Here is a 17488-nt window from a genome sequence, read left to right as displayed (position 1 = left end):
GGATCAATGAGGAATTTTTAGATACATGGGAATTCTTATTATTTCCAAAAGAAGAATCCAGGCATAATGGTAATGCCTTAAAACTGATGTGATTAAGTGTTCTCCTTGGGGTCCAGGTAAGTTCAGCTGTTTTTATTAAGGTCTGTTTTAGAAAAACGCCAGGGTGTTGAAAGTCTAAATTCTGCACAGAAAACTAATATCATCTGATAGTTGCAAAGCCTGTGACTTCCCAAGTTCTGCTTAATGACACTTTGCACACTGGTCTGGAGTCGCATATGTGCACATCTCCTCTGGGACTTCATCAGCCAGGAGGGGGGAAGCTCCCAGCTTTTGTACCTCCCTTTGAGGCCCTGTCCTCTGTTTTCCTGCAAATCCTCTTTCCCCAGAACTCTGGAGAAAATATGAACTGTGGTGGATTCCTTCAGAAAGCTCCAAACTGAATGCTGCGTACTTTACTTTCAGGCTTTCCTTTGAAAAATTCAAGCAAAGCATTACATCTGGAGGACAGATTAACAATTACATTTCCACAGCAGTAATATAAGGAGTTTTAAAAGATTTGCATGGTATTCACTATTGGAAGAAAGAAAACAACGCTTGAGAATGAAAATAATTTCTTCCAGGATTATAGGAAAATCAATTAAGAACAGTTGCGTAATTCACGTTAGATATTTTGGACAGGCTGAAATACATACTTGGCTAAACACAATATTACAGGGCCTCTACTCATATTTGAAGGTTTTGTGAACTCTTTTCTAAATGAGTTACATAGATTATTGCCAGATTTCTTTAAAAGTGTATGATTTTAGCATTTACATCAACAAAGTGATTTTCAGGCAATCTGGAAAGAATCACAGAGAGCAGAGAACAACGAGGATCCTCAAAGACAACTCTATATCTGGAATAAAGTGATGGGTTTGGTGTTGCCTATTCGGTGCCGTAGGTGAGCAGTGATCGGAGCCGGCACGAATTCAGTTGCTCCTGCAGCTTAGTGACTCTCTACTAACTGATGCCAGCCCCTGGGTGTCTTATAGGGGCTATAGGCTGGGATGGGAGACAGGATAGCAAAGTACTTTGAGTACCAATTTGCTTCCAATCATCTGTGTCAGAAAATGGGCTGATTTTTAAATGTGGAATTGTTTGAATATATTTTTTGCACTTACAGGTGAAATTCAGTGCCAGGATGGAACCAATGCAAAACCACATTTGCATCACCTCCTATTCCCAGAGCTGCAGGTCATCAGGCATCATGCTCCCTACGCTAGTTTAATAAGTAAATAGACAGGAGTGCACTTGTGCCTTAAAAGCTTCATCCTGCTCAGTGTTTACCTTTCACTTGAAATTCCAGACAGAAACCAGGGAATCTATGCAAGGAAAATAGTATTCCAGTGCAGTAATAGGGGTGGAGCTCTCAGCTGAGCTTTCTTCAAACCTACAGTGTTTACCCTTGAGGTGAGACTTTCAAAGTAACGGCAGTGGGTCAGTACACTTCACAGATGATTTTGCAGTCCACATTACAGAGAATCTGCCCCCTGCTTGAGCAGGCACGGGCTGCTGCAGTGCGGAGATACATCCACCCCATGGGAGAACCTGAGCTGCCTGCAAAGCCACAAAGAGCCCAACCTGCAGCAAGAAGCTCGAGATGCCTCAGGAGGAAAGGAGCTCTCCAGGTACAGTAAAGCTCTTGCCTCGAAGGCAGCATAAAATGTTTAGGGAAGAATTATGGCTTTCATAATCTTGCACACACACATATCTGCATTTTTTTATATATAGGTATATACACATACAACTAAAGTGGTGTAAAAAGCAGACTGAATGAAACAGGAAACCCACAGACAGAATGTTAGGGGTCACCACATGTTTTGTCGGTGGCAATGGCTTCACTGCTTACCTTGCCAGAGAAGATTACAACCAGCTCTTTGGCTACCTTCTGCCTGCAGGGATGCTATTTTGAGAGAGGTCAGGAGTGAAAGAGAAGTGGAGCTGGCACCTTTTTCTCCAGGAGCTGGTCTTCCCAACTAATTCTCCTTCCAATCCCTCTGTGCCAACTACAACAGGAGCTGTAAGATCAACTTTCCAGGGTTTTTGTCTTAGGTCACTGTTTCAGATAAATCGTTTTGACGTTTCTATATGACACCAGCAGTTAATTCTGCCTACACTACTGAGACCCTGGTAGTTATGTATGTGCTACTGTCAGACTGCTAAACTAATAGATAGAATATTTATTTTATTTAACAACTTAATAATAATAATAATGATAATAATAGCCTAACTATGCAACTTATTGCCACAAGATGAAGTAGATACCAAATATCTGCATGGAACCAAAAAGGAAATAGGCACATTAACTGGAAAAAAAACCCCAAGTTGTATTAAATATGGAGATATTGCTTCTGTCTCAAGAAGCTTCTGGGTGACATATTGATGAAACCTGGTGTCCTGGGTTTACCTGTAAGAGTTCTTTTTCTCCTTCCTAGTAGCTGGTGCAGTGCTGTGTTTTGGCTTTAGTCTGAGAACAGTGCTGATCACACACTGATGTTTTAGTTGTTGCTAAGTAATGCTTATCCCAATCAAGGACTTTTCAGTCTCATGCTCTGCCAGTGAGGAGGGGCACGGGAAGCCAGGAGGAAGCAGAGACAGGACACCTGACCCAAACTAGCCAAAGGGGTATTCCATACCACAGCACGTCATGCCCAGTATATAAACTGGGAGGAGTTACCCAGAAGGGCAGATCACTGCTAAGGTTGGGCTGGGTATCAGTCGGCGGGTGGTGAGCAATTGTATTGTGCATCACTTGTGTTTATTGTTGTTTTTTTCCTTTCCCCTTTTAGTTTTATATTCTCTCTTGTTGTTATTTCCCTTAGTAGTAGTAGTAGTAGCAGTAGTAGTTTTATATTATACTTTAGTTATTGGGCTGTTTTTACCTTAACCCATGGGGTTTATATTTTTGATTTTCCTCCCCATCCTGCCCAGAGAAGTAGAGGGAAAGGAGAAGTGAGCAAGTGGCTGCATGGTCTGAGTTACCAGCTGGGCTTAAACCACAACAGTCCTTTGTGGCACCCAATGTGCGGCATGAAGGGTTGAGATAATGACAGATCTGACCAGAGTGTGTCTAACCGTATTTGTAATAAGCATTCATTGTTTCGGATTAATAGTCACTCGCCATAATATTGATTTATTTGCTCTCAGAGTTGTTGTACTTGGTCTCTTAGTTTCTTTATGTCATACCTTACTTGCAGCCAGCATTTGCTGGTTTAGTGTTTATCGGCTTTGGGGCCTGGGCTAAGGTTCTCGTTTTGCTGTACTTTATGATAATGGCTAGTGATACAACAGAATTATTGATCATGAAACTGATCTGGTATGTGTTCTCAGCATTGCCATCACCTCTATAATTTGGGAGCATGTAATGGGAATTATTAATAATTACACCTCTTTTTTTCCTCCCTTGGAGGGCCAACTTATGGAGGAGACATCCTCTTGCACCTTCCCCTCCCCCATCAGTCTGTTTACAATGGCATTTGAGAATTTAAAGATTGTGAATATCCTTTGAGTACCCTTGAAACCAGCCTGCTCCTTTTGCTGGGAACCATCATTTTGTTGAATATGGTTCACATCTTGTCTAAGATTAAAAAACTATCATCTAAGAATACCACCAAGAGATCTTCCCCGGGACTGGACAGTCATGAGTGGCAGGGTGTGTGGGACAGTATGGGCAAGTATCTAGGCCAATGGGCCCCTCCAGTGCTTTGGAACTTCACCCCTGAACAAGTGCAGAATCCAGAAAAACTAGTAAAACACTTAAAAAAGGCATGCTGTCATCCTGGCAATACCAGGGAGATACAAATAACTGCAACATGCTGGGGCTTGACCTATGCCTACAGAGTCCTGCTGAACACTGTCCAGCACCCTCAGGCAGAAGAGGATGTCTCTGGATCTGATGGCAAAGCAACAGATACCACGGCTACTCCACCCCTAACAACAAGCACAGCAGCTACCCCAACCCCAGCAACAAGCACAGCAGCTACTCCAACTCCGACAACAGACATTGCAGCCACTCCAACCACAGTGAAAGACACTGCAGTCACTTCAACCCCAGTAGCAGGCACTGCAGCTGAACCAAAGGACCAATCCGTGCCGCTATCAGTTGTCCCTATATGCAAAAGGAAATGAAAACAAAAAGCCACTTGTGTAGTAAAGGAAGATGAAGACTTCATGCCAGAACTAGAGGGGGCAACACCAGAACGAGAGGAATCAGTATGAGGAAGAGGCAGAACAAGAGGTAATTTCTCGATCCCTGTCCTTGACTGAGCTGTGGAATATATGAAAAGATTTCGGCCATCTTCCAGGGGAGCACATCATCACCTGGATACTCTGATGCTGGGACAATGGGGCCAACAGTCACGAACTAGAGGATAAGGAAGCCAAGAAGCTGGGATCACTTGCTAGGGAAGGGGGAATTGACAAAGTGACTGCAAAAGAAAAGTGAATCCTCAGCCTCTGGAGGCAGCTCTTGTCAGCTGTGAAAGAAAGGCATCCTTACCAGGAAGATGTTATATGTTGCCCAGGCAAGTGGACCACGATAGAGAAAGGCCTCCACTACCTCAGGGAATTAGCTGTTCTAGAGATGATCTATCATAAGTCAGACGATATACCCATACATCCAGATGAAGTCGAGTGTACACAACCCATGTGGTGGAAATTTACACAGAGTGCGCCATCATTATATGCCAACTCATTGACAACAATGAGCTGGATGGACGCAGCACCACCAACAGTGGATGAAGTGAGTTGTCAACTCTGGGAGTTTGAAGACAATCTCGCCCCCTCCATCATTTCAGCTGTCAAAAACCTCCTGTCCAGGAGTTCAAGCAATTGAGAGACAATATATCCAGCTCCCCACGTGTACAGACCCACATCTCAGCCATTTAACAGTAAGCACCCTATTGCTCGAGAGGGAAGATATAGGAGGTACACGCCATGGGGCACCCTATGGTTTTACCTGTGGGATCATGGAGAAGACATGACAAAGTGGGATGGAAAACTTACCTCAGTTCTGGAGGAATGGGTATATGAACTGCAAAGAAAAACAACAGTGAATGGGGATCTTCCAAAAAAAGTTGCTGTTCCAGACTCTGGTGGGCAGTTTCCCAGATGAAATGAAAGAGCTGATTTTACTCTGACTCCTATGAAAAGGAATTCTAATCCCTTTGTACGAGAAGTAAGTGAAGAATCTTAAGATCACTATTAGAAGGGCCCTGCCTCCAGCCAGGTGGAGGAGAGGGACAATCGGGTTTACTGGACTGTGTGGATTAAATGGCCTGGCACATCAGTCCCACAGGAGTATAAGGCTCTAGTAGATACCAGTGCACAGTGTACCCTGATGCCATCAAGCTATCATGGGGTAGAACCATGACACCTGGGGAAACATATCAGGAATTATCTATATTATAGATATCTATATCTGTATGTTTTTATCCTCTTAAGGCATCTGCTATTGGCCTCTGCTACAGATAGATTAGTGGAGATTATGGGCCTCTGGTAAGACCATTGCGTATTTTTTTGGTTGATAAATAGGGGACCCTAAATCTTCCTGATTTTGCTTCTGTAATGTACACGCGAAGCATTTCTATATGCCTGGCCTTAAAAATAGATTTACAAAAAAATAGTGCAGACCTAAAACCAAATAAAACCAATATGGAAACTTTTATAGCACAAGCCAAATATACAACACTCCTATCACTCACACGAGGTCTTAACATTAAAAATAGCTTGAGTCCAAAACGAGTCTGAAAATAACTTTTCTGGAATCCAAATTAGGGAAACTATCTAACCCGAATGAAACCTGAGAGCCCTGTGACGTGCTGGGCAGACTGGAGGCAGCACAGCCTGGAGGGAATTATCAGGACAAACACAATTTCCGCTGCTTGGTTTTGCAAATTCCCTGTGTTGACAAAGCGGCAACTTACTCCATTCACAGTGTTTCCCAGTGAATCCTGGCTCACAGAAGCAGGAGCCAGTGACTGGATCACAGCTACCGTCGCTATTATTGCAGACACACATGTTTTCACAGCGCTGTCCCCAACGGCCACTATTGCAGGCTGCAACGTAAAAAGATATTTACATTGAGAATCAACTTTAAGCTTGCCTAATGGATTATTTTACAATTAAATGAGAACAGAAATATGCGAAATGACCCCCTTAAGATACAGGAGCTCTGGTCTAGACTCTCCACTGCAGCATGGGGCACAAATCAATGAAAATAAATACATTTTTGCCAATTTATTTCAGCTGAAAGTAGGCAGATATTATGCCATCCACAAAAAACTAATCGTTCATAGCCAATCCATATCAATCATTCCACAGTCACAAACGCATAATTTCATGGAAATAAAATATCAGCTATTGACTCACTGCGCAAAAATCTGCATAATCAGAATAGCAAATGGGTAAAACAAGACAGATTTGTAAGCATCCTCCATATTTTCCTCTAAAATACTGGGAAATGCAACAAGCACACAGAGAAATCTCACAATCTTTATTAAAGCAACTTCCTGCTTTCATTCTAAAAATCGCCTAAAACTGACAGGATTATGACAATGTACCATAGCATCTCCTTCCATTCTTGCAAGGATAAAGATGAAAGTGCCAATTAAGGCAACAGAAACCTGGTTCTGCAGTTGGGCATCCATTTCATGCCCAGTCTGCAATAGTTGGTAGCACTGCCTTACTGAGACATCTCTGCAAAACAACTTTTCTCATATCTTATCCTGAATAGAAATAAAAGCTTTTCTTTGCCATGGTCTCTTAATGCTTTACACAGCCTAGGGAGTCATGGAAAGCTATCCACATGACTCTACATGTTACCAACTGATTTGATTTTTAAAATATGTATATTGGTGGAAACTACAGATTTTCCCAGAGTTTTCTTCAGTACCGAGCCTGAGAAGCCAGGTCCAAAGCTTTCTTCTGTCAACAGTGGCAATTAATTTACACGATTTTATGTGTTTAAGACCAAGTTTAGAAAGAGGTTTGCATTCTGTTGGCTTTTTGCAAGAGGGCTCGTAATGAATCAAGCAGAAAAGACATGAAACAGGAAAAGGAAAGAATCAAGCAGGATTGCTTAACATTTATATGGTGCTATCTAAGAAGGGCAAATCTGCACTTTTACATGGCCATCAATATGGAGAGGGATGCTAAAGTCAACAGAAGGATGCTCTGCTCTTCCAGGGAACAGAATTTCCCCCCGAATTTATATTCACAAGTTAAGAAGTGACCTTAAGACACACAACTGTACATGCCGCTCACTTGTTGAATAAATCCCTAAGCAAAATAAAAATTTGAGAATTAATCTTGAAACTAATCTGTGCTGAAAATGAAAACCAAACCTGTCAGTCAAAATGCTGCCAGGACAGATGGTATTGGGCAAAGGGATCCACAGCGTTGAAATAAGAAGTTATATCAATACTTTGTGCTTCATCAGCCATCTATTTCAATACTTTGAACCTAGATAATTAAGGATTATAACCACCCAGGCTGTGCAAACCCATAAACACACAATTTCAGAAGCAGTAAAATTAGCAGAAGTATATTAAAAAACTAATAGACTAAGAACAAACAGAGCTGGTTCTTACATTTGAAGTTCAGTCCCTGGGAGATATCATGTACCCTGTGGAGCAAATATGCATTTGACTTACGGTGTTTGCAGTCATGGCCAGTCCAGCCAGGGGAACATATACACTCTCCGGTGACATGGTGACATTGAGTGCTGCTGCTACAGCTGCATAACAGCAGGCAATTTTGTCCATAGTAACCATCAGGGCAGGCTGAAAACAGATGCACCTAGGTAGTAACTCAGGCATAGACTGATCTTTTCAAACAAGATGGCAACGGCTTGCCCCTAAAACATGCATTTGCTGAATCCAGAAATCAAAATGGAAAAAGTAAACATCTGTAATTTGTATACTAGATGTCTGGGGCCAAGTTCTGCAAAGTGGGAATAGCTTGAGTGACTTTCGGGTACTTCTCCTGCACATCAGGATCAATCAGAGGAAGAAAAAGAGTGCTAAGCAAACCTTCATCAAAAGTGAATTTGTGACTAACAAGGAGAAAAAACATGCCACCACAAAGGTCTTGCATGAAGCAGTGCTGTCCCTGAGAGCCTCTCTATGCCAGCATGACAACCATACTCAAAGTAGCATTTAATACCCAGAGACTGAGTAAGGAACCATACTGCAGTAGCACAGACCACTTGTGTGAGCATACTCCCATGGTCTCTGGTCAATCTGCAGAGAGAGCACTGACAGTACTCTACCATTCTCACTGTTATTTAATCCTGAAGTATATACATCAAAGAGTGTTGCTGCAAACATAACCCAAGAGTGATGCTGTATGGGCCAATTAGTCAGCACCTCTTGCCAAGCAACCAGGATTGCAATACAAGTATTGTGCCTATTAAACATTGTCTTTCTAAGGACATATTGCCATAAATTAGGTCTAATGATAACACCAATTTGAGATGCAGTTTAGCTGGTCATCTGCATTTATCTGTATTCTCCTTCTGGTAAATAATGTCAAATTCAACCTGGAGAATTCCTGAAGCCAAAAGGTACTTTATCTTGGATCAGTGTGTCTAACATAACAAGCATCTCATAAAAGAGCAAGAATGTAGAAATCAAATCATAACTTGACTGTCTTTTCATGGGAAAGGCCGATGTGAGAACTTACATGTGGAACAGGATGCCCCACTGTAGCCTGGGGGACAGTTGCAGGCTCCAGTCTCTCTGTTGCATTGTCCCCCATTGGCACAGGGCTTACAGGAGGACTGGCAGTCTGGTCCCCACTGACCAGCTGGGCAATCTAGATGAAAAAGCATGACATGTCCCCAGTGCCATTTTCTGTTTCAAGGAAGTTACAGATTTCTGCCATTATCTTGAAGAATTTAAAAATATTAGTAAAACTAAGCTGGATAAAGGATTGTTGTATCATCTCTACAGACCTACAGTGCTGTCACAGTAAACCTGAGAGTCAACACATCTCTGTAATGCAGCACATGAGAACACAACTAAAAAGAGACCCAAGGGCTCTCTTCCAACTTCTATTGCAGTGTGCCTGTGAGGTGGAGCCCAGGTCTCCATACAACTCCACCTCCTTCATCAGGTTCCTGCAGTGGTGAGCCACAACCTGGGTCCAGACAGGGTAGATGCTCCTCGGGCGTGCAACAGCTAGAGGTCTGCAAGTGGCAGAGGGGCAACCCATGGTGCCTTAGTAGTTTAGTATCCCTGAGACTTGTTTCATTCCTTTACTTAGTTGCCCACAGTAATGCTGTCTTTTTTAATTCCTTCCTCTGTTCACTTGCTGTTTCCACAATAGCTGTCTTTGGCCAAGGCCCTTCAACAGCTCCTGAGGAACACTGGGTGCATATGGCAGCACAGTCCCAAGTTCTGCTCTGGGATTCAGAGGTGCTGCAATGCCCCAATATCTCTGCCCAACATGCATGAGCGCAGCCCAACATATGAATCACTATTATTAATTGGAGCAGAGAGGTGGGTCAGGGTAACTGAATCATGTTCCCTCCTTTGCAAGCAACCCCACGTGGTGGACGTCGTGTTCTGTACGAAGACTTAACCTTTACCCATTCTACAAACGAAGCATATTGCATTGCAGCAGTTTTGGTGGGAAACAGAGTAATTCCAATTCTTCTCATATCTTCCAAAGGAAGACTCTCACTACCCCAGTCCAACATCTAACACACCTTGCTCACATGTAGCACCAGTCTTCCCAGCTGGGCAAATACACTGCCCTGTCTTTGGATTGCATGGCAGTTCTCCGCAGCTGCACCTCTGCCTGCAGTTCACCCCAAAGCTCCCAGGCTGACAGGCTGGTCAAAAGAAACCCAAATACACAGTATAAGGAAGCATTTCAAAGACATTAGGAGGCACCACCAGCAGCAATTTCAAACTGAACTGTGCTGGTACAAAGTGATCAATGTTAGCATCAGTGTCTCATCAGCTGGTGGTCTGTAGTTAACTGCAGCAGAGCTCTAGAACGTCTGCCCCAGAAGCTTTAAAAGGAACCACAGTTACCTGGACAAACATTTGTTTCAGTAACTGGCCTCAGCCTTGTGCCTCGACCCTTGCAAGCAGGGAGACACAGTAGTTGCCAGGTTCCAAGTATTAGTTTGGCTTCAGTGGGGAACTGCCAATCTGTACCAACAACAAATGAACCCTTTTATTTGCAACTTCCATATCTGAACATAAGTTTCCTGAGTAACTTTTCCCAACCCAAGTGTACCTCCCAGGAAAACATGTGGTGAGTACCTACATAAATGGCATTTTTCTCCATGAAACCCAGGTGGACATGAATGTTGGCAGACTCCTGTCTCATGATCACACAGAACATCAGTAGGACAGTTACACCTCAGTTTGCAACCAGCCCCATAAAATCCAGGCGTGCACTCTGGAAAATGCAAGTAAACATGCAACATGTATAAGAAAAAGGAAAATATAAGAAAACTGAAGTCAGAAAATAGTTTGGCAGAAACTTGTAGAAAATATAATATACATTTTAGAGGTGCTGATAATGAAGCATAAATACTTATTAAGCACTTGTGTGGACATTTCAAAGAGGTTACAGCTTAAATACAACCCAGAAACAGAATGGCAGAGTACTTCAGGATATATTCAGTTACAGCCATTACAGAATTACTCTTCTTATCTGTGTGTACCTTCTGCTGCTCTCTGCCTTGGTTCAAAGCCAGTGCTGGGGAATGGTCTCCCCCAGAACTGAGCACATCACCAAGAATGCTAAAGATATTAAATATCATCACTATTATTCTTTACCAACTTCCTCCCAAGCACTGGTGTCGTAAATCTGATACATTCCTGCCTGCCCAGAGAGGAATCTGAAGGAAGAATCATAATCTGAAGGAAGAATCCATTACTGTCTGGAGAGGGCTACTGAGACATGCAAACATGAATGTGGAATACAATTCTCTTTGAACTACCCCCAAAAACTACAAAGAGTAAGTTGAATTCAAAGACCCACAAACCTGAACTAGCATTACTGAAACCGTTTACAAATAACCCTGTGGCCATAAACCACAGTTTTTGCCACTTATTTAGTGTCCGTGCAGAAAAAGGAAAGAACAAAAGTGGTAACTCTCACAGTCTTCGTTATTTAGGGTTGTATTAGAATTTGGTTTCTAGATTTCTGTTGTCATTTGCTCAGGCTAAAACTCCTGTATTCTTAAGCTGTACTGCCCTTGATGTCCCTGTAAGCCCTGTGACAGCAGCCACTCATGGCGTTTGATGTATGAAAAACCACAGACAAAATAATTAGTAGAATATGAGTATCAGTAGCAGCAGCAGCCGAACAAAGCAAATGAGAAATAATCCTGTGACAAAGGAACAAGCAGATATAGGGAATCTGGCTTTCTATTATACCTTTCTGACACTTTTTGCCATGATAACCAGGCTTGCAGGTGCAAGTCCCATTCCTTGCGTTGCATTCCAGCGTGTGCTCTTTCATGCACTGACACTCCTCTGAGCAGCCAGCTCCGAAGGCCCACCTGGGACAGGCTGCAGCCAGATAAAAAGGAATCATTAGCTCTGTAATTATGCATGAGTTATTTGAAATTGCATACTGCTGCAGAATGCAACTGCTGCAAAAAGCAAAATGTTCATTTTACTTTCAGCAAATACATCCACATTCCTATGACGGTGCCTATTAATGTGTGGGTGTGTAAAATATAGTTTACATGACTCCTATATTAAGTAATTAATTTCATTTCAAGCAATATGTGGTGAATGCAAGAAACAGAAATGTTTCAAAGAAAACTTAGTTAAGTTTCTGAATGAAAAGAAAAAATATTTGGATACAGTCCAAGACAAAATCTTCTATTAAAAAAACCCAACAAAACCAAACAAAAAAAACCCCCCAAAATACACACAACTAATCTTGCATAGATTTACAAAGAAAAGCTGTAAGCTATTTTTCAATATTTTTTTTTCATTCTTTGCATCCTCATTTGATATTTCATCCTCATCCTGCCCCAGTCAGCCCCACTCCTCAGCTCCTACTCTGATGCTACTGGAAGCCACTAACTCCAACCGGACTTTAGCTTCGCCAACAACTCTAAAATTAACCTGCCCAATCCAAACCAATCCTACCTATAGTCCTCACCTTTGCACATCAGTAAATCTCAGTCCTTACGGCCAAGATCAATTGCTAGAGGAAAAGATTAATGAAATTTCTGGGGCTTCCCAGCATGCATCCAGAGTCACATCCTCCTGCTACTCCCAGCTCATCACAGAACCCAAAGCCTCACTCATTTTGTACGTGATGTGGAATCTTTTAAAGACCGTTATGTTGTGCATATGTTAAACATATCTGAAAAATTACAGAAACTTACTAAGATGGCAGAAGCGCCCGTAGAGCCCCGGGTCACAGAGGCAGGCTCCATAGAGTCTGTGGCAATAGCCGTTGTTGGCGCAGTTGCATGGTTTATTACAGTTCTTCCCAAAGAAGCCTTTTGGGCAACCTTTTAAGTGCACAAACGTAGCAAGGCATCAGCTGTTAAGCATTAAAACATAAACACCAAATCGGCTCTCTTTTAGTTGGCGCTAGAGAAAAGATGAGGTTGACTTGTTGCTGACCTGGGGCTTGCAAGCCCATCCTCACAAGCCACATGCTTTTACTTATCCTCTGTCTTGCTTATTATTTAAACAAAAGTCACTGCAAGACAAGCCGCAGGGTTACGTTTCGCACAATGGAGACTGTTCTCATTAGGGCCACTAAGGTTTACCACACAGAATTACATCTAGATAGAAACAAAGGAAAAGAAATGGTGAGGTTTCGGGCAAGACAAGGGGAGCCATACCATCTTCACAGAGCTTGCCATGCACACCGGGCGGGCAGCGGCACTGCCCTGTGACAGGGTCACACGAGCCTCCGTTCTGGCACTTGCAAATGCTGGCACAGCCTCTGCCGGACATCCCTGGGGAGCAAGCTGTGGGGAAAGTAGGGAAGATGAATGGGCCAAGAAATCCTGTCCCTTTACAAAACAAGACCAGTCATCAAAACTGAGCAAGGAGAGTCCTTTTAGTCAAGCGGGCTCTAATCAAAGTCATATTCTTTCTATATAAGGTAATGCACATGTGTCTGATATTTACTAGATAATTTTAAAAAGACACCTGAATTAAGCTGACTCACATGAAGTACTACGTGATGTATCCAAATTCTCCCCTGCATATGCTCCCCTCCACACAATTCACAGGGCTCAAAAAACATTGCTTGTTAAGTACAAAGCTTAAAAATCAGAGCACATTCTTGAATATTTGGAGGTAGGTATTTTAAACATTTTTCTTTTTTCCCCAAATACTATTATAAAAATAACGTTGTGTTTTTCTAACATAGTTTCTGAAATTCCCCAGATGATCATGGCAGACAATGGATCCACAACAGGATTCCTTCCCATCATCGCTCCAGTACAAAACAAATTGTGAAATGAAGCCTTGATCCACCGATTACAGCCTGAGCTAGCTGAATAAATACAGTTGCTGGAGTCATCTGACTTAACTGACATTTTATCAATGTACATTAAGAAAATTGACATTTCACATCAGTTTCCATTCAGCTTCTTTGGTGCGTTATTACCAAAATTTAGTTTCAGTTTTCCCAACTGTTTATCTCACCCTAAACCCATTAACTATGCTGTACATTAAGAAAAAAATAGAAAAGAGTGAAAGCAATCACATATGACTAAATCATAGATTATATATTGTATTTATCATTGTCAATTACTACTTCACTGGGTTGCAGGTTTGGCTCAGCAATGCATTAAATGCATCCCATTAAAGTTCTTTAAATTCCAGAGGTGTTTTCCACCAGATTACACGCATGGATATCTACTGTAAATATAGAGAAAAAATGTTATTATTATTTATGAAGTGAACTAAAGAATTTGGATCCTCTCTTGAAGTTTTTATGATCTGTCCTGAACCACTAGAGCACCATAAATAGAAGTAAGAATAACCTAACTGGTCTAGTCTTAGGTAGACTAGAAATTATCATTTTAATTCTCTTCATTCCTATTCTCTCAGCTGTCTCCAGTGTTAACAAACCAAACCCAGGATCAGCCTCCCAAAATAACTATGGACAGACTGTTGGTTTCAATAATTTGCCATTTTTTCTATATTTCTGTCCTTGTGATGATGTCTCCTAAACAATCTTGATTACGTTAACCTGAACATTGATGTCTACTGATGCTAAGTAATAATTCTTCACTGACTCTGTCTCATCAGTGACACAACAGACTTTCTGATGGGCCATCATGCCACACACCATAAAACAGAGGGACCCATCTCAAACACGTAGGAGACCTGCTTTATGAAGTCTCAGACAAGCAACAGACAAGTTTAGCCAAACTACAGATGAACAGTGCATGGTACATCAAGAAATCACCACTCTATGATTCCAGTTGGTTTTGACGCAGACTTCTGAACCAGAAAGACCCTCTGCCAGGAAGCAGGAATAAGGAGGGTAAAAAGCTATTACAAAGGGCACTGTTTGACTTGGTAAGAGAATTCTGAAATAAAAAATTTCCAATATTAAAAACTAAGCATCATAAGAAAATGATGCTAATAATAAAAAGCATTATAAGGGAAAAATACAGGCCCAAGTTTACCAACACAAGTTAAAAAAATTAAAAAGGCAATGTTTTGGAATGTTACAATGGAAAAAAATCAAGCTTGGTACACATGTCCACCCAGACTGTCACACCACCTGCCAGGACAGACCTCTGAAAGTCAGTAAGGCAAGTTGTGGAACGAAGCATGGCAGGCAAACTTCAGCACTTTTTAGCAGCAGAGTGAATAGGAATGAACACCAGCCAAATACTGTACAATACTGCACTGGCAGGCAGGGACCCCGCTGTTTGAGGGTTTGTAGTATATGCTGTAGCATCCCTTACAATTTCTATTTAATGTACCCCATTACAATAAAGTTTGACCTGCCTATGAGACAGCTGTGCTCCTTAGAGAGCTTTACAGATAAAAAGTACAACAGGTTATTCCTATTTCCTACCTATCTGCAGCATCACAGCACTAGGAGAAAGTCTCCACCTTTCCAACCCACTGTACTCACTTTCATTACAGATAATGCCAGTCCACCCAGGAGAGCAAACACAGCCACTGTGTTCACTGTTACATCTGCCTCCGTTCAGACAATCCTCACAGCTCAAGCTACAGTCATTTCCAAAAGTGTTATCAAGGCAAACTGGAATGAAAAAATACAGAAGGCTTAGTGAGCATCCAGACAAGCTTTCACCTCTCATCTCAGATGTACAAGTGTAAAAAGGAACCTACGCAACATTGACAGTTGGAAAAAAAGTATTAATGTTGGTAGTGTTGCAAATACTACTGATTCATTGCATGTCCCAAATCGTTATTCCTCTATTTCCCTCTTTAAATTTTAGAGTCTAAATAAAAGGAAAGCTGGGACTTAGCTGGAATTTACTCCTTTAAATGCTGTAATTCCCCATCAAAGAGCACTTAAAACCACTTTTTAAAAGCAAGTATCTTGCCTTCAGAAAAAAGTGAATTTGCACCTAATGCTTGATAATATTGTATATAATTAGAAGTATTTTGTAGGAGAGAATCTCCTTTTCTCCATGCTAGGCTATACTTTTTGTTCTTCTATTGCAGGAGGTGGATGTGGTGCTATTTAAGCATAGTTCAGTGATATTTTTAACAGCACAGTCTGAGTGTTAATTCTAGGAAAACAAAGCATAACAGACATTTATCCCTTCCTTTTTCTTCATGGATATGAAAAAAGGGTTAGTTTATATGGGAAACTAAATGAAAATGCATTTCTCCCTCACCTTCCCCAACCTCCTTTTCTCCCTTACGCCCACAGACACTTGCACCCTCATGTTCTTTCTTTGTGGGGTCTATTGTGAAAGGCATAGAAAATAAATGTTACTCACTGCTAAAATACCTCGGTGACATTAAGATCTTATCCACATGGTCAGTTTATTGCCTCTGAAGCTTTATGGCTTTGGCCTAAAGCATTTTGGAAAGGGATTTTGAACAACACCTGAAAGCGAGCTGGCAGATTGTTTCAGCTAACAGTAAGTCAGCAGGCTGGTTGCTTCTTGCCAGCAATTTTCCATGAGGGGCCGGATTTCCTCTAGGTCTCAGCACCCAACTGTTCTTTTTTCCTGTACCTCAACAAATGCCCAAGCTTCCAGAGACATTCAGAATCCCAGTGCTCTCACTTGGAACAGGTTATAAGTTCATACTTCAGGAGAAGAATACAGATTGTGAATAAAAACATCATACTTCTACATTAAAAAGTCATTCAAGGTATAGAAAATATTTAATTACTTTTGCCAGTTTACTGTTAAAGCATGGGGGTTTTACATGATATAGATAGCAGTACAGAAATATGTCCGAAAGTATGAGGAATAAATTAATATTTGGGAGGTAAAAGTACTTACTAAAGCATTAAAAGTTCCATTTCTCCCTTACCTTTTCCTACAAACCATCATGTGCTGTAAAGCCTCAGCTGTAGAAAAAGAGCAGATGCTCTGCTATGACTGATAACACCTAAATTTATGTGGCTAAATATAAATAAAACATGCAAAAACTGGTCAATAAATATTTGATTGTGGTTTCTAGGCCTGATAATTTTGCCTGTGGTTATCTCATTTATCAGTTTCCCAATTGGTTACCAGTGTCGTCGAGTCCAGCTAGATGCTATGTGATTTGGGAGGTCTTAACTGTTTTGTTCATAAAAATAAGTTAATTTTTTATTAAAGCCAAGACCAGTTCCTGATTTTTGCCTGTAGGGCACAGTCCTCAGATGAGTAATTAGAGCTCATATAAAAATCACAGGACATACAGAACAAAAATAAGAAATCTCATTCTTCCCTGGTGACCCACTGGCACACAGTGTACTCATCAGAAAGCAAGCACAGGGTTTGAACTCATAATACTCTTTAGGTGGTGAAGTTTCTACCTTCAGGTGGAAAGACTGAAGTCATGCAAAGCTCAGGTGGGGTGCAAAGCAGCTTTGCACTCACTCCTGTGAGTGTGTGGGCTCATGTGCTCTCTTTGCCACCAGTCATGCCAAGCCCTTGGCCAGCCTGAGCATGATGTGGATGTGTCCTGGCTTTTTCCATAGAACATGCCCAAAGCATCAAAAGGGACCTGAATCTCCAGAGGGTTGTTTTTTTCCATGAAAAAGAATGCAAATATATTAAGCAAAAACTCTCCAATGATTATAAAAGGGCTTGTTAAACAGGTACACATGCCCTCAACTTCCCTTTCCTACCTCTTAGGAGAAAGGGAGCATTTCCCAAGAGCTTGTTCTCACTAGGCCAGCTTTGGTGGGTTCTGTGCATTGCAATAACCCATGCAACCCTCTAGCCCTGGGATCTCTCTCATTGCTTCTGAGGCTTTGTGCAGACTACCTGTTTTTCCAAGAAACCTCC

At 41.7% G+C, this 17488-nt stretch overlaps 1 protein-coding gene across 9 annotated transcripts in view; it reads right to left on the bottom strand.

The window, feature by feature from the left end:
• Nucleotides 1-17488, bottom strand: part of LOC115611793 (multiple epidermal growth factor-like domains protein 6) — a 213722-nt gene that overhangs the window by 34990 nt on the left and 161244 nt on the right. For 6 of the 9 annotated variants that reach the window (XR_003992699.1, XR_003992698.1, XM_030495230.1 and 3 more), the window contains 9 exons: nucleotides 15139-15270; nucleotides 12875-13003; nucleotides 12407-12535; nucleotides 11439-11573; nucleotides 10318-10452; nucleotides 9749-9874; nucleotides 8722-8853; nucleotides 7692-7820; nucleotides 5964-6095 (listed from right to left, as the gene is read on the bottom strand). Coding sequence is in view for 7 of the 9 variants with exons in the window: in XM_030495230.1 (XP_030351090.1) it covers nucleotides 5964-6095; nucleotides 7692-7820; nucleotides 8722-8853; nucleotides 9749-9874; nucleotides 10318-10452; nucleotides 11439-11573; nucleotides 12407-12535; nucleotides 12875-13003; nucleotides 15139-15270 (1179 nt within the window). In the remaining 2 variants the exon portion in view is untranslated. The remainder of the gene's footprint in view (nucleotides 1-5963; nucleotides 6096-7691; nucleotides 7821-8721; nucleotides 8854-9748; nucleotides 9875-10317; nucleotides 10453-11438; nucleotides 11574-12406; nucleotides 12536-12874; nucleotides 13004-15138; nucleotides 15271-17488) is intronic. The other 3 variants (XM_030495235.1, XM_030495234.1, XM_030495236.1) reach the window with 3 other exon arrangements.

Source organism: Strigops habroptila, chromosome 8 (assembly GCF_004027225.2).
Source record: "Strigops habroptila isolate Jane chromosome 8, bStrHab1.2.pri, whole genome shotgun sequence".
NCBI lineage: Eukaryota > Metazoa > Chordata > Aves > Psittaciformes > Psittacidae > Strigops > Strigops habroptila.
Note: the sequence above shows the minus strand (reverse complement) of the source record. Positions and strands in the feature narration are given on the sequence as shown.